The 17,441-nt window shown below is 46.0% G+C and overlaps 1 protein-coding gene across 6 annotated transcripts in view; it reads left to right on the top strand.

Moving 5' to 3' along the window:
• Window positions 1-582: 582 nt before the first annotated feature.
• The window catches only part of TRNT1 (tRNA nucleotidyl transferase 1), a 21,308-nt gene continuing 4,449 nt past the window's right edge, over window positions 583-17,441 (top strand). Inside the window, exons 1-4 of one of the 6 annotated variants that reach the window (XM_043885681.1) lie at window positions 583-648; window positions 1,737-1,910; window positions 7,356-7,549; window positions 13,645-13,783. In XM_043885681.1, coding sequence (XP_043741616.1) covers window positions 1,763-1,910; window positions 7,356-7,549; window positions 13,645-13,783 — 481 coding nt within the window. In that variant the 5' untranslated portion in view covers window positions 583-648; window positions 1,737-1,762. The other 5 variants (XM_043885685.1, XM_043885686.1, XM_043885682.1 and 2 more) reach the window with 5 other exon arrangements.

The following is a 17,441-nucleotide window of genomic DNA, read 5'->3' as shown; positions in this document are numbered from 1 at the left end:
GTTGAACTAAACTCCATTTCTTTAATAGCAAACGGCTATTCAGATGTTTAAGTGTCATCCTAGGTCAGTTTTGGTAAGTTGTATTTTTCAAAGGATTTGTCTGTTTCATCTACAATGTCAAATTGGTTGCCACACCAATTAGGGTGTAGAATAGTAACGTGAGTCAAGTGCCAACCAGGGAGCAGGCAAGAATAACACACAGTTACTGAGCACTTTCTCTTCACTAGGGGATAACATGACATTTAAGCCTGGCAATTCCCTGAGATAGGTTCTGTTGATAGTCTCATTTTACAAAGGAAGTCGGTGTCACTTGTCCAGGGTCACACAAGGTATGCAGTACAGATGGGTGTCTAACAACCCGAGGGCCAGAGAAAGGTGCGGTGAGGTATAGTTAAAATAAATGTACAGTCCCTGGTCCCTCGGATCCCCCCAGGAGCAAAACCTGGCTGTGCAGGACTGGGAAGAACTGAGGAACCTTGCTGATGCAAGTGGCCGCCCGCAGGAAAGTGGGAGAGACAGGGAGAGCCTGGTAAGGTACCGCCCACTCCCTTCTGCGACCTCCCATTTGCTGCTGACCGGCGCGCGTTGGTGACGTCACGGCGCCTGCCGCCGGGAAGTGTACGCGACGGCGACTGAGCGGTGGAGACGGTGAGAAGGCGTGCGGGGGACGTGCGGGTGCGCGCTGCTTGGGGGCGAGCAGCAGCGATGGCCAGACTCTGGGACTGTCCCACTTGCTTCGTCTTGGGGAAGGCGGGTGCCGGGGCGGTGAGAGGCCTCTTCCGCCCTCGGGAATAGAGCCCACTGTCGAGGTCGTGGGATCGCGTTTCTGCTACATCTCACTGACCGCGGGCTGATTCATCGGGCTTCCCCTGGGCACTTTCCCTTCCTTGCGGCCGGGCCTCTGGTCTCCCTTTTAGGTCCAGCACCTGTTGTGGGACAGGACACGCCGTTTCAGGTCCTGGGTTCCCACTGGGTTTTCTGTGTTGAAGCGTGGAAGGAAGTGCAGTGTTTTTCCTCCCCAGTTCTTTGGATAAGGAGAACTCGCCCCCTGGTGGGAAACGCCGCTCTTTGAAACCTGCTTTCCAAGTAAAGGAATGGTTCTTCTCTGGGGTTTCTGTCGATTTCTGTTTGCGTTCTGTTGCTGCCTCCCAGAGGCCCACCCTACATGGAAAACGGAGCGTGATGATGATGGATGACAGATGGCAGAGTGTGAATGGGTGGGATTCAGGAGACTTAATGGGATAGGCGGATGGTGAAGGAGGAAGAAGCGGGCAGCTAGGACAGATGATAGGAAAATATCTTATTTTACAGTGCATAGGACATATCCTGGGGTCATGAGTCCCAGGTGTGTATGAGCAAGTATGCTGATGTACACACGACTGTGACATGTTCTGGAGGAGAGCAAGTGTCCCTGCAAGTGTTTGAGTTACGTTTTGTGAAACCACTGTTCATGGCAGCCTTGTACCCCTCAGGCTTTAACTGAGACTGGTCTCCCAGGAGAGCATCCCAACAGTAGAAAGCGGTATTGACATAGTAGCAAGTGCTTCAGGAGGACAAAACCGGGTAACTGCAGGGGTAGGATCCAGCTGTAATTCTCCCTCACGTTGTCAGTTTTTTCCATTTTTCACGTGATCAGGAGACGACTCTGTCTCTGTGGATAGATAAAATCACTGCGCATCCCCTCATTGTCCTGTGCTTGTAAGTTTCATCGTGGTGTGTGCATGCTTATCTTGTAGATGCGAGGTGGTGACTTTCTCCCCAGATGCTGAGGTGCCTGGATCCCTGGCGCAGGCGCTTACTGAGCGGCAGCTGGAGTAGACTGTGCCTTCTGAAGCACTCTCTGTTTACAATGAAGTTGGAGTCTCCAGAATTCCAGTCACTTTTCACAGAAGGATTGAAGAGTCTGACAGGTGAGAAGTTGGATGCCTCTTCTTGCTTTGGAAGCTTGTATAAATGGAGAGGCAGAGAGGTAACGGTTTTAAGCCAACATTCATAGTTTTTGTGTGATTGTTGAGCTAATGAAAGCAGGGTTTACTATGAATAATCCAAAACTATAGCCAAGTCATGAGAAGAGGCAAATAATGATTGCAGTAAAAAGCATGGCTTTTTTGTGTTACCCCCACGTACTTTATTAGATGCATCACAGAATTGGGCCTACCGACTTAAGGATTGGATACTTTTTCTCTTGTTGTATTGTTGAGGAAGCAGAGGCTTAGGAATGTGAAATTCCTTGGGGCCATTTTTTATAACTAATAACTGGAGAGCTTGGATTTGAACTTTTGCAGTCTGATTTGAGAACCCAGCTTGTCACCACTAAGCTATATTTCTGGCTTATATCAGTGCTTTCTGAGAGAACCAGAGGCAGGAGTAAGTGGGAGTCATCTCCATTTGTCCAGATAAGACAAACCTTATCTGGAAGGGACACAGGAAGTGGCTTTCGCTCAGTGCCTGGTCACAGGAGCTTCATGTTGCTTGTCGCTGTTCTCAACTTGGTATCAGCTATTGCTGTTGCAGTGCACACAGTTGCATTGCAGAGTTTAGGGTCCCGTCCGTTAGTCGTGTCTTTAGAAGTACAGTGTTATTGTTCAGTGGCTCAGTTATGTCCAACTCTGGGACCCTATGAACTGCAGTACGCCAGACTTCCCTGTCCTTCACTATCTCCTGGAGTCTGCCCAAACTCATGCCCATTAAGTTGATGATGCCGTCCAACCATCTCATCCTCTGTCGTCCCCTTCTCCTGCCCACAATCTTTCCCAGCATCAGGGTCTTTTCCAGTGAGTCGATTTCTCACATCAGGTGGCCAAACTATTGGAGCTTCAGTTTCAGCATCAGTCCTTCCAGTGAATATTCAGGGTTGATTTCCTTTAGCATTGACTGAGTCCAAGGGACTCGCAAGAGCCTTCTCCAGCACCCCAGTTCAAAAGCATCAGTTCTTAAGCGCTCTGCCTTCTTTATTGTCCAACTCTCACATCCGTACATGACTACTGGAAAAGCTATAGCTTTGACTAGATGGACCTTTGTCATCAAAGTGATGTCTCTGCTTTTTAATACACTGTTTAGATTTGTCATAGCTTTTCTTCCCGGGAGCAGGCGTCTTAATTTCATGGCTAGAGTCACCGTCCACAGTGATTTTGGAAGTATATTAAGGTGTATATATGTAGAAACATGACCTTACATGTTGGTTTGTCCTTTAGATTCACCTGGGGAGCTTTTATAGCTTACAAATGCTAGGGTCCCACTCCTGCCCTACTGACTGGAATCCCTGAGGAGTATAGGCATTTATAAATTTTTATAAAAACTACTGCCTTAATTCTGATGCCCAGAAGGTGAAGGGGCCGTTGCTTTAAAATGACTGACCTTTTAGTAGCTAATTTTTTGTTTCAGTATGTATCTGGCTGCCTCAGTCTCTGTGGCACGCGGGATCTTCCCTGCAGCGCACAGACGGCCTAGTTTTGGCGCATGGGCTCAGTAGGTGCGGAGCACGGGCTTGGTTGCTCTGTGACGTGTGGGATCTTAGTTTTTCAACCAGGGTTTGTACCCATGTCTGCTGCATTGCAAGGTGGATTCTTGACCACTTGCCCACCGGGGACGTCCCTGTATTAGCTTATTGGCAAAGCTAATTTCCTGTTCTTGAAATAAGGTGATTTTTTAGGTATATGTTAGAAATAAGTGGTCCAGAACTACTTGAGTTTTATAGTTTCATAGACCATAGTTTCATTTGGTCTTGAAGTGGGGGGCCTAAAGTAGGTACTTCACTTTGATTTCTAATTAGAGTTAAAAAGATAAATGGGTGAAATTAATAACTCTTTAGTACATCTCATTTAATTCAGTACATCTAAGATATGTCATTTTAAAGTCATATTTGTGTACAAATTACAAGTGACATATTTCCCACTCTCGCTTATCAGTCTTTGAAGCCTGGTGTTTGGTACAGACGGCGTAACCTAGACCCGCCGCCGTTCACGCGCTCGGGAGCCACCTGCGGCTGCTGTGTGTACAGCTCATGCGTGTGGGCTCCGGCTTGCAGTTGAATTTGAGCTGCTTTCTTTATGTGTCTCTCCCAGCTCCCACTCTTCCCGTCTTCATTGTAAGAGCTTTCTTGGAAGCTAGGTGCCAAATGACTGGATGTAGAAAATCTGTTTATTTTGGCTGTGCTGGGTCTTCATTGCTGTGCCGTTTCCCCCCCCCCCAGGTGCAGTGAGTGGGGGCTTCTCGTTGCAGGTGCTTCTCTTGTGGCAGGGCATGGGCTATGTGGCACGAAGCCTTCAGCACTTGTGGTGTGTGAGCTCACTAATTAATGGTTCCCGGGCTCCAGAGCACAGGCTCCGTAGTTGAGGCACACGGGCTTAGTTGCTCCATAGCATGTGGGGTCTTCCCGGATCAGGGATTGCACCCACGTCTCCTGCATTGGCAGGTGGAATCTTTACTACTGAGCTCTCAAGGAAGCCGCTTCTGTGTTTTTCTTTTGGAATGAAGACCATAGATATTGATTACTGTAGGTCCTTCAACAGTTTTTAACAGTTGCATTTGGCTTACTAAGCCTGACTTGAAGAGCTGAATGTTCTTCACCTTGAGAGGTGAAGTCCTAAGGAAGTGAGAACTGAAGAGTAGGGTAGAGAGAGGTAGTGTTGGGCCCACGGCCTTGTCCTTGAAAGACCAACCCAGGCTTTCTAGGTTATAGTGGAAGTGGCAAGGATGTAATCTTTTAGTGCAGTGCCCAACAGTTAGAAAATCAAATAATTACCTCTATATGATCTGTTAGTTTCTAAAGACTTGAATTTCTTGCTGAAATACAGTGTTCTGTGTGAAAACAATGCACAAAAGCAACAAAGAAAAAAAAAGGTGGCTGTTGTCTGGTGCTGCTGTGCAGTTTAATACCATACCAGTTGTTACGTCATGATTGCTGTTTTGCCAGATGTAAAACTAGTTTCCAGTGTGCACGAATTTGGGAGGTTTAGGATAGTGCATGATGCGCGTGTGGAATTTTATGTCCGTCTGTCTCATGTAATTTGTCTTGCTTTTGCTGAAGGACAGACAGCCATATAATGCTGCTGCTGTTTAGTTGCTAGGCCATGGCTGACTCCTCGTGCCCCCATGGACTGTGTAGCCCATCAGGCTTCTCTGTCGATTTCCAGCCAAAAATGCTAAAGTGGGTTGCCATTTCCTCCTCCGAGGGATCTTCCTGACCCAGGGATCGAACCCACGTCTCCTGCTTTGGCAGGCCAATTCTTTACCACTGAGCCCCCCTGGGAATCCCCTCCTTCATTCTATACATGAGGCTAAAGTTGCAAATGTAATAATTTTTGTGTAAGTTAAATGGTTATTGTTGTTGAACAGTCGCTCAGTCCTGTCTGACTCTTTGCGACCCCATGGACTGCAGCACGCCAGGCCTCCCTGTCCTTCACCATCTCCCAGACTTCGCTCTAGTTAATGTTCATCAGTCGGTGATGCCATCCAACCATTTCATCCTCTGTCGCCTCCTTCTCCTCCTGCCCTCAGTCTTTCCCAGGTTCAGGGTCTTCAGTGAGTTGGATCTTTGCATCACGTGGCCAAAGTATTGGAGCTTCAGCTTCAGCATCGGTCCTTCCAATGAATGTCTCCTTGCTGTCCAAGGGGCTCTCAGGAGTTTTCTCCATCACCATAGTTTGTGTGACCTGTTCGTGGGTCATAAAATCAACTTAGTGGTCATGACCAGTGTTAAAAAATAGAGGAAATGAGATAAAGAATGGAACAGGTTAGATTGCATGGTATATATAGTAAGGGTGAGTACTATTTCATAAAACTCTTGTTTACCCTCCCTGTCTGAGTCTCATGAAAACTGCACTAACAGATAATTTTAATGTTTTATTTTAAGGAACCGTGGACCCTATATTAAGGAGTCACCGGGACTTGACTGGAAATGTGGGGTTAGAGGAGTATGAGCACTCCCTCTGGGAGGGGCTCCCGAAAGTGGTTTCCGTGTGCAGGCGATTTTAGTCAAGCAGAGAGGTAGAGGGAGCAACCGTGGTTGGTTTTCAGCAGATGGTTCCAGGGCGTCTGCAGAGGTGTGGAGCTGGAGGTTTCGGAAGAACGGGTGGAGGACGAGGATGGCGGAGCTCAGAGGTTGGCATGGGGCTGCAGGGTGGCGTCTTGAGTTGTGATTGGGGTGAGCTCTGAGGCACCCTCCTGCCAAGGGACACCCCTCAGCGAGTCCAGGCAGAGTGCGGGTTGCTGACTGAGGAGAACCTTGAGGCCTCTGAGAAAAACCATTGTAGAAACGACTTTTTGTAGCATTTGGGCTTGTATCACATGATTTGGGGGCTTTGCTGTATGGATTAGGGTGTCAGGAAGCAGGGGTTAGTCTGATGGTCTTAATAATCCTTACCTGGAAGGTAGGAACACAGCTTGAGGATAAAACTGGAACCTGAGGCACAGTCACGTGTGTTAACTGTGAGCGGGTGCTGTCTGGACAGTGTGTGTGCCCCGTCTTTATTCACACATGCACGCTGCTCACAGAGAGGCGTGTCTAGTCTGGATGTTCTCTGACGTGGTAATGCTGACAGGAGGATACCCAGGCCTCACGGGCGAGTCCAGCACGCAGCAGCAGCTTGGCTTGGGTGGGGAGTCGGGCCGGGCCCTGGTTCATCCTCGCTGGATTCCATGTGGGCCCCTCAGTCACGTGGGTGGTTATGGCGGGCTCAGCCGTGGCCTCCACCTGCAGAGGAGTCAGCTCTGGGTCTCCTGGACTCAGTCCTCATGGTAGTTGGCGTGTGTGGCTTCTCTGGAGCAGAGCTGTGAGCTGGTTTTCTATGTGGCTTTTTCTGCAAGGATTCTTAGCTGCAGTGGTCACCGTACGTGGTGTGATAACATTTGATGGCTTCCTGCATCAGCATGCTGTTGCTTCAACAGAGAACAGATGTGCAGGAACACTTCACCTTTCTAGAGTATTCACTGTCCTTTTTGGTGGTGATTCAGATTTACATTGATGACCTTGAGGCATTTAGATATTCTGAATTAACCTAAGGAAAATTCTGCCAGTTCCCTGCTTCTCATGATGTTGAAGGAGTTCCGCTGTAGGTAGGCCCCTTCACTGCTGTGGGCTTTGTTCTCCCAATTTTTTTAAAACTTTACTTATTTTTAATTGGAGGATAATCAGTTTACAATGTTGTATTGGTTTCTGCCATACCACAATGTGAATCAGCCAAGAGTAGACCACGGCTCCCACCTCCCACCACAGCCCACCCCGGTTCTCCCAGTTTTATGTAAAAAGGCTTGAGTTCGGTTATCTCTGCTGTGCCAAATGGATGGGAGAACTTGTGCTTCTGTGATTCTTGAAAGAAACCCATTGAAATAAAAAGCATTCCTTTTTGTCTCAGAATTATTTGTCAAGGAACACCATGAGTTGCGAATCGCGGGAGGAGCCGTGAGGGATCTGCTGAGTGGGGTGAAGCCGCAGGATGTGGACTTTGCCACCACGGCCACCCCAGCTCAGATGAAGGAGCTGTTCCAGTCGGCCGGCATCCGCATGATCAACAACAAAGGAGAAAAGCATGGGACCATCACTGCCAGGGTGAGTGAAGAGTGACAGGAGCGGTGTTGCCTTTTCTGAAAACTTAAACAATTTTACAGATGATTTCTAGTGTTTAAAAACCTAATAGCAAAGAAGCCTCATTTAAAAAAAAGTCTCCTCTGCTCCTGGGGAATCCTGCGCCCTCCTTTGTTGCAGCCCCTTTCAGTTAATATTTATAGTCAGTGCCTTTTCCCTCCATGTTTCTAAAACAGACCTTTCTAATGCTTCAGTGTTTCATTTTCGTTTTACATTTCTAGTCTTAAGATGTTGTTTATTGACTCCCTACAAGGAAGATGACTTAGCCTTCTCAGTACACCTATGCCATAACTGTGGGCTGAATGCATCCCTCCCTGCTGTTTACAGCTAGATGGTGTAATGTGCTTTGACTCCATTCCCTGCGTTTCATGCTTGCGGTTTTCCCTGCAGTTAGAAGTGTGTCTCTCTGACACGGCTCTTGCGCACCGCTCGTTCACTCCGTGCCCCGCCTGTGCGCTTCCTCCGGGGGCATCACCGCAGCGGGTTTCAGTTCTTCTTCTGGAGCCAGCTCACCCGCTGCTGTCTGCCCCCTCCTACCTGTGCTCACCCTGGGATGTCCGTGCCTCAGACCCCAGGAGTGTCCGCGCCCCTTCCCTTACAGACCTCCTGGCTCCTGATCCCATGTGCTGTTCTCTCTTGGTTTATGCCTTCATGTTAGTAGCCTGAGAGAGCTTGGCATGAATGAAAATGCTGTTACTTTGCCTCCATTCACGCTGATCAGATAGTTTGGTTGGCCGTGGAATTCAAGGCTGGGAATCACTCTCAGGCAGAATTGTGTAAAGGCTTTGTTCTCCACCTCCCAGAGTTGCCACTGAGAATCCTGAACCTGTTCAGATTTCTCCCTTGTTTGAGAATGGATTCCCCCGTCCCCGTTTTGAAAGCCTTTCTGATCACTCTCTCTCTGGTGTTTTTAATTTGAAGAGGACGTACCTTGGCTTGGATTGGGCACTGCCTTGGCGTAGGGCAAGCCTTCTTGTGTTGATTCCTCTCCTCACTCCATCCCCTTTGGCAGAGGTCTTCTCTTATGGAAACCTCTGCGAATGCTGGATGTTGGGCCACTAGGACTGATCCCCTAGTTTTATCTTTTGTCTCTTATATTTTCATTTAATTTCTGTGAGATTGCTTTAACTTGATCATCCAGTTTTTCTATTGGCAACTTTGCTGTCTTTTTTACATTTTCAAGAGGTCTTTTTTAGAATATTTTTGAAAGCCTCCTGTTCTTGTTTTAGATGCGGGATCATCTAATACTTCCCTGAGAGTATCAGTTCTAGGTACTCTGTTGTTCAGTCGCTATGTTGTGTCTGACTCTTTGCGACTCCGTGAACTGCAGCACGCCAGACTTCCCTGTCCTTCACCATCTCCTGGACTTTGCCCAGGTCCAGATCCATTGCATCAGTGATGCCATCCAAGCATCTCATCTTCTCTTGCCCTCTTTTCCTTCTGCCTTCTATCTTTCCCAGCATCAGAGTCTTCTCCCGTGAGTCAGCTGTTTGCATCAGGTGGCCAAAGTATCAGAGCTTCAGCATCAGTCCTTCGATGAGTATTCAGGGTTGATTTCCTTTAGGGTTGACTGGTTTGATCTCCTTGCAGTCCAAGGAACTCTCAACAGTCTTCTCCAGCACCACACTTCAAAAGCATCAATTCCTCAGCACTCTCCCTTCTTTATTGTCTAGCTTTCACAGCTGTTCATGACTCCTAGAAAGACCACAGCCTTGACTATATGGACCTTTGTCACCAAAGTAATGTCTTTGCTTTTTAACACACTGTCTAGGTTTGTCACAGCTTTCTTGCCAAGAGGCAATCGTCTTCTAATTTCATGGCTTCAGTCACCATCTGCAGTGATTTTAGAACCCACGAATAAGAAATCTGTCACTACTTCCACCTTTTCCCTCTGTTTGCCATGAAGTAGTGGGGCCAGATGCTATGATTTCAGTTTTTTAAATATTTGGTTTTAACCGGCCTTTTCACTCTCCTTCTTCACTCTCATCAAGAGATTGTTTAGTTCATCTTTGCTTTTGTCATTAGAGTGGTATAATTCGCATATCTGAGGTTGACATTTCTCCTGGCAGTCTTGATTCCAGCTTATAATTCATCCAGCTCAGCATTTCTCATGATGTGCTCAGTGTAAAAGTTAAATCAGCAAGGGGACAATAAACAGCCTTGTCATTGTTTTCTCAATCCTGAACCAGTTGGTTGTTGCATACAAGGTTCTAACTGTTACTTCTTGATCTGCATACAGATTTCTGAGGAGGCAGGTAAGGTGGTCTGGTATTCCCATCTCTTTAAGAGTTTTCCGCAGTTTGTTACAATCCACACAGTCAAAGACTTTAGCATAGTCAATGAAACAGAGGTAGATGTTTTTCTGAAATTCCTTTGCTTTCTTTTTGATCCAACAAATGTTGACAATTTGATCTCTGGTTCCTCTGCCTTTTCTAAACCCAGCTTGAACATCTGGAAGTTCTTGGTTCATGTGCTGTTGTAGCCTGACTGGGAGGATGTTGAGCGTAACATCACTCGCGGGGGAGATGAGTGCACTTGGCCAGCAGTTTGGACATTCCTTACTACTGTCTTCTTGGGAACTGGGATGAGGCTGGACCTTTTCCAGTTCTGTGACCACTGCTGGGTTTTCCAAATCTGCTGACATATAGAGTGAAGCACTTTGGTAACATCATCTTTTAGGATTTTAAACAGCTCTGCTGGAATCCCATCACCTCCACTAGCTTATTGACAGCAGTGCTTCCTCAGGCCCGCCTGACTTCACACCCCCGGGTGTCTGGCTCTGAGGGGCTGACCACACCATCTTAGTAATCCGGTTCATTGAGATCTGTTTTGTACACGTCTGTGTATTCTTTCCACCTCTTCTTGATCTCTTCTTCTGTTAGCTTCTGTCCTTTTTAACAGCCATCTTTGGATGAAATGTTCTTTGACATTCCCAGTTTTCTTGAAGAGGTCTCTAGTCTTACCCTTTCTGTTATTTTCCTCTGTTTCTTTTCATTGTTCATGGAAGAAGTCCTTCTTGTCTCAGCTTGGTATTCTCTGGAACTGTACCTGTAGTTGGTGTACCTTTCCCCCTTGCTCTTCTCTTCTCTTCTCTCTCCAGCTCTTTGTGAAGCCTCTCAGACAACCACTTGGCCTTCTTGCTTTTCTTTCTCTTTGGGATGGTTTTGTTTGCTGCCTCCGGTACAGTATTATGGACCTCTGTCCATAGTTCTTCAAGCATTCTGTTTACTGGATCTAATCCCTTCAAACTATTTGTCACCTCAGCTGTATATTCATAAGGATTTGATTTAAGTTGTACCTGGCTGGCCTAGTGGTTTTCCCTGCTTTAAGCCTGAATTTTTCTATGAGAAGCTGATGATCTGAGCCACAGTCAGCTCCAGGTCTTGTTTTTGCTGACTGTATGTAGTGTCTCCATCTTCAGCTACAAAGAATGTAATCTGATTTTGGTATTGACCATGTGGTAATGTCCATGTGTAAAGTTGTCTCTTATGTTGTTGAAAAAGGGTGTTTACTATGACCAATGCATAGTACTGGTATTCTGCATGGCAGAATTCAGTTAGCTTTTGCCCTGCTTCATTTTGTACTCCAGGGCCAGACTTGCTTGTTACTCCAGGTATCTCTTGACTTCCTACTTTTGTATTCCAGTCCCCAGTAATGAATAGGACATCTTTTTTTGGTGTTAGTTTTAGGAGGTCTTGTAGGTCTTCACAGAATTGATCAGCTTTAGAACTTCTTCAGCATTACTGATTGGGCATACTTGGATTACTTTGATGTTGAATGGTTTGCCTTGGAAACCAACCGAGATCATTCTTTTGTTTTTGAGGTTGCACCCAAGTACTGCATTTCAGACTCTTGCTATGAGGGAAACTCCATTTCTTCTGTTGGATTCTTGCCCGCAGTGGTAGATATAATGGTCATCTGAATTAAATTCACCCATCCCAGTCCATTTTAGTTCACTGATTTCTAAAATGTCGATGTTTACTCTTGCCATCTCCTGCTTGACCACATCCAACTTACCTTGATTCATGGACCTGACATCTCAGGTTCCTATGCAGTACTCTTCTTTATAGCGTGGGATTTCACTTTCATCACCAGACACATCCACAACTGAGCGTCCTTTCCACTTTGACCCAGCTGCTTCATTCTTTCTGGAGCTGCTAATAGTTGTCCTCTGCTCTTCCCCAGTGGCATATTGGAAACCTTCTGACCTGGGGCTTCATCTTTCGTTGCCTTTTCATACAGTTCTTGGGGTCCTCATGGCAAGTATATTGGAGTGGTTTGCCATTCCCTCCTCCAGTGGATCACGTTTTCTCAGGACTCTCCACTATGACCCGTCTGTCTTGGGTAGCTCTGCCCAGTATGGTTCATAGCTTCATTGAGTTATCCAAGCCCCTTCGCCACAACAGGACTGTGATCCATGAAGGGGCTGGGTACTTTGATGGTGTCTATTTCCTTTGAGCTTGTTCTGTCTTTGCTGTTGGCATTCCTTCAGTGTGGACACTTTTCAGTGTCTCTTTGTTGGAGCAATGTAGTGCATGCAGAATGCCTGAGGCAATTTACTGTAGTCTTGTGTGGAAAACGTCAGCCTTGCTAGTGATGGGACCCTGCTGTCAGTATCAGGAGGGCTTTTCATCTCGGGACACCAGAGAAATCCTCTAGCATTACCCAGGTTGGAATAAGGCTGCTGATTAACATTTTGAAAACTGACTGCAGAAGGGGATAGAGGTTATGTTGGGTTTTCTTCACAATCTTATTTTCATTTTCATTTCCCATGATCTTGTATATGGTGCCTCAAATTGTGATTATTTTGGAGTCATCCTTTCTAGTTAATCTCTGGTTCTCTGCTTGGGCAAGGGAGGCACTCTGGGGGGCTCATTGTTTTCTATAGATTGCAAATGTCTTAATATTTACACTGTTTTCCTTGAGTTAACTTGTGCCTCAAATTCCTACTTCTGGAATTCCTCAGTGAGAACCAGTTTGTGGAAATCAATACATGAGATTGAGAGGAATTCCAGAACAGAATGTGTGTGTTAGTCGCTCAGTCGTGTCCGACCCTTTGCAACCCATGGACTGTAGCCCGCCAGGCTCCTCTGTCCATGGGATCTTCCAGGCAAGATTACTGGAGTGGGTTGCCATTTTCTTCTCTGGAGGATCTTCCCAACCCAAGGATTGAACCCACGTCTCCTATGTCTCCTGCATTGCAGTCAGATTCTTTACCCACTGAGCCATCAGGGAAGCCAGAACAGACTTGACTGATCATTAATGGCTTTCAGTTCCTAATGAAAAGATCCCGAAGTCCTGCTCGGCATGTAAAACCGTTTGCTGTCTGCCTCTAAGTGTGGGTGCCCTGTTCATGCTGTGAACCTGCTCTTGCACGCACCCCTCTTCCTCTCACTGTGCCTTGCTCATCTTTTCTCTTCATTTGAGCTGTGCTTCTTCCTCATCTGCATGTCCAGATCTCACTCACTTTTTAAGGCTAGGCTCACACATCACTGGAGTGAAGCAACTCCGCTTCTCCCAGTAGGGCGTCCTCTCTCTCCCCAGGATGCACAGGGCACTTTATTTCCCCCCAACTGAGGAAAACCGCAACGGAGCTGCAGGGCGTGCTGCCTGCGTTTCCTCCTCTGCCGGTCCTCTGCTCAGTGGTTTATATTCTGTGAATTGATATTCAGTTATTTGAAAATTGGAGCTATTAAAAAAATATTTCAAAGAATAGCCTGGTTTTGTATTGAAGAACCAGAATATTTTAAGGGATCTTACTTTCTGCCACATAATTTGTCAGGCTTACCATTTTTTCTATGCAAACTTATCTTTTTTAATTAAGATGGGTTTATTATTCCTTATTTGATGGGTTTATTATTTCTTATTATTTCATTATTTCCTAAAAATGTTCTTTGGATGTATCTTTGAATACTGTGGGCGTCATTGTATTTCAAGGTATATGTGTACTAGTTGACTTAAAAAGGAAAGAAGATATACTTGTCAGGACTTACTTGTGTTTTTTTTTTTCAATCCAGTGATACTGAAAACTAATTTTTGAAAAACATATTTACTTCCAGCTTCATGAAGAAAATTTTGAAATTACTACACTGAGGATTGATGTAGCCACTGATGGAAGACACGCGGAGGTCGAATTCACGACTGACTGGCAAAAGGATGCCGAGCGCAGAGATCTCACCATAAATTCCATGTTTTTAGGTAATGCCTGGAGGTCAAGTTTTAATTCATTCAGTCCGAATGCTTTCTTTTCTCGTGAAACCTGTCTTCTGGCAGTGTTCTCCCACTTGAGGGCTTGTGTTAGTTTCTATGAAGAGACAGGCTGTTGGTTAAAGCTGACGGTGGAGCCAAGATCCCTGGGTTCCTCTTCCTCGGTCGCTCTCGCTGTAGCGCGAGGCGGTGGATACCAGCTTCTTTGCAGGGCTGTCGTGAGGATGAGAGGAGTCGGTCGTGGCGAGTCCCTGGTGTGTGTGCACGTTGTCAGTGGTTCCTTAGGAATCGCATCTGAAGATGTCAGGTTTCAGGTGAGAACCGTGTGCACACGTGGTGCCCCTTTTCCTGTCTTGGCGCACACCCCCCACCCCTGCTGGCGTCCGGGCGCACGTGGTCGGTGCTGCCCCTCTGTTGCTCCGCGCGCCGAGCAGTGCCTCAGTCCCCGGGCCACCACGTCTTACGGACCGTCGGCTCTGCCCTGGCACGTGAGGAAACCTGTTGATCATCTCAGCGTGACGTTTTGCTCATAAAAGAAAGCAGCAAGGATCATAATGGGAGTCAGTGTGGATTAGGTTAGCGTTTTGGAGTGCAATTGAAGCGTTGTTTTTTGTCCTTTAAAATTTAGGCAAGTTCTTCAGGGTTAAGTCTTTGGATTAGAAAAGAGATGGGCATCCACTCTTAGTAAGCTGGTCTGTGGCACAGTAATAGTGAAGGGTGAGGCAGTGGTGCCCACTTGGTGGGATGGAGAAGGGGCTGTAGGCCAAGTGGGCTCACTTCGCTAATCACATTAATGCCCAGTAACATTTCTAGGGTGCCTCCCTGGCTTGAGGTGCATCAGTGCTCATTTAATGCCCCGTAAAACTCCATAAAGTAGGTGTTAAACTCATTCGACAGATGTGGAGGAGACTCAGAGACATTAAATAATTGAGCCCAAGTCTCGGAGAGCTTTGATTGGAGCCCAGGATTCCAGAGCCTGGGTGGTTTATGACCAAAGGGAGCCTAGTTGGAGGCATGCTTTCTCCCCATTATGGGGTCGAACTCCAGGTGTTAATTTCTTCTTTTATCATTCTTACTTAGCGTTAAACTGCTCCAACTAGTGCAGTGTGTGAAAACCTTATAACTGACGTCTCATAACCAGACATAACTAAAAGAGAAACTAATATTCTTTTTCAAGATACTGTTTTATAAAAATAAGAGCTGTTCTTTTCAGTGCAACTGTTTGCTGACATTTTCTGAGCCCTTATAAAATGTGCCAGTCATTATTCCCAGCCCATCACAGAAATTGAATCTTCCCACCAACCCTATGAGGCAGACCTTGGTATGTAACTAAGGAAAATTTGCTCAAAGTCCTGCAGCCAGTAAACTACTGAATTAGGATTCCAACTTAACAGTTTATTGACCAGAGACATATTAATACATCTTTCCTTACCTGAATGTTATTGACTAGAGTGTTTCAATATATATAGTTACCTTCTGCAAAAGTTTCCTGTCAATAATGTGTTAAGCAGCCTGGTTCCAGAGCTTACGTCCTTAACCGCTGCATTGTGCTCAGCTCCTCAGCTTGATTTCTCATTTCTACTCATCATTTTTTAACAGGATATTCAGAGAAAAACAAAATGCACACAGATAATACTGAGCAATCTTTACCTTCAGTCCCTTTTCCCATCCAGACTTTCTTCAAACCTTATCAGACAAAGCATTCCTAGTTCTAGGGGTCATGGTCACTTCTTTCTCAAACTCTGACTTTCCCTTTTGTAACACTGTGTTTTTTCCCTGCAAATTTTGATCTTCCCTTTACTGAAAAAGATCTGGTTTCCACAGTCCCCAGGGAGTTGAGTCTATTCAGTAAGAGAAGTAACAGGAGATAGGTGTACTGCATGTATGTTGTAATCATTTAAGTTTTTGGTTTGTTTGTTTTCATTTCCTGTTGTATCTTTCTGAATCTGGAGCCTTATAAATTGGCTCTAAGTGTAAAAATGCCAAGAAGAGTTTGGCAGGAGTTAAGCCCGAGCTTAGAGTATGGCTGCATTTGCCATAATCATGATAAGTGGTTACTTTCTTCCTTTCCTGCCTTCCTGTGAGGCCACCTGCTGAGGCTCCTGGAGCTCCCCATTTAGGTGGTTGAATGGCACCTGTGTCTTTGCTCCAAGTGTTTCTGTTTTTCCATCTTAGTTCCCAGAGCAACCACTTGTCTCAGTTTGCCTGGACTGAGGTATCCCCAAGACAGGAGATTTTTAAATCAGGGAAGTCCTGGGATAGCTGGGAGAACTTGATCACTTCACACATACCTGAGGTTTTATGTGCCTTACATTAAAATTGTTAAGTTTTTTGTTTTGTTCAACAAGAGAGGATATTGTGGTAGAAATATGTTTATAACATATTGAACAGATGTTAGGTTCACATGGTTCAAAACTCACCAAGTTCAGAAGGCTGCACAGGGAGGCGTCCCGGTCAGATCTCACCGTCCCCCGGCTAACATGTAATTGGACTTAGGTCCTTGCTGAGCTGATGTAGGTCTGAAAAACGATTATCTCGTAAATGTGCACTTCTTACAACTAAAGTTGAAAATCTTCATTTTTAAACCTTTTTATATTTCACATATGTTTTAGTTCATTTCTTTCCTCTCTTTAAAAAGTTTTTATTATAGTTGGCTTACAGTGTTGTTAGTTCCTACTGTTAGCAAAGTGAATCAGCTGTACCTTTTTTGAATTTCATTCCCATTTAGATCACACAGAGCACTGAGTACCATTCCCCAGGCTGTATACAGTCTGTCATGAGTTATCTGTTTTAACATACTATCCAGTAGTGTTTATATGTGCACCCCACCCCCTCCTCCCCCGCCTTGGTGTCCCGTGTGTTTTCTTCTCTACCTCTGGGTCTCTGCTTTGCAGGTAAGATCATCTGTATCATTTTTCTAGACTCCACATGTGTTAACAACAGGATGCTTTTCTTACTTCACTCTGTATGACAGTCCCTAGGTCCGTCTGCGTCTCTCTCAATGACCCAGTTTTGTTTTTATGGCCGAGTAATGTTCTGTTAGGGCTTCTCTGCTGGCTCAGACAGTAAAGTGTCTGCCTGCAATGCAGGAGACCCGGCTTCAATCCCCAGGTCGGGAAGATCCCCTGGAGAAGGAAATGGCAACCCACTCCAGCACTCTTGCCTAGAACATTCCATGGATGGAGGAGCCTGGTGGGCTACAGCTCATGGGGTCGCAGAGTCGGACACAGCTGAGCGACTTCACTGTAATGTTCCCCTGTGTACACGTGCCCCATCATCTGCGTCCGCTCCTCTGCTGATGGACGTTTAGGTCGCTCCCATGCCTGTTAGGAATAGGGCCAGGACACGGGTGCATGTGTCCTTTTGCGTTATGGTTTTTCCTGGCTATATGCCCAGGAGTGGGACTGCTGGGTCATGCATGGTAGTTCTGTATTTAGTTTTTAAGGAACCTCCATACTGTTCCCCACAGTGGCTGCACCAATTCAACATTTCCCCTAACTCAACTTTTCTATGTATGGTCTTTCTTATTTAGGAGGTTTTTGTAGATAGTAGAAAGCCATTTCTCTCTGTGATGCTGACTTTAAATGTTTTCCCCAGTATGTTACCTTATGCTTTGTATTGTGGCATTTACTTGCTATCCAGGAATGAA

This window comes from Cervus elaphus, chromosome 24 (genome assembly GCF_910594005.1).
Source record: "Cervus elaphus chromosome 24, mCerEla1.1, whole genome shotgun sequence".
In the NCBI taxonomy this organism is placed as follows: domain Eukaryota; kingdom Metazoa; phylum Chordata; class Mammalia; order Artiodactyla; family Cervidae; genus Cervus; species Cervus elaphus.
Note: the sequence above shows the minus strand (reverse complement) of the source record. Positions and strands in the feature narration are given on the sequence as shown.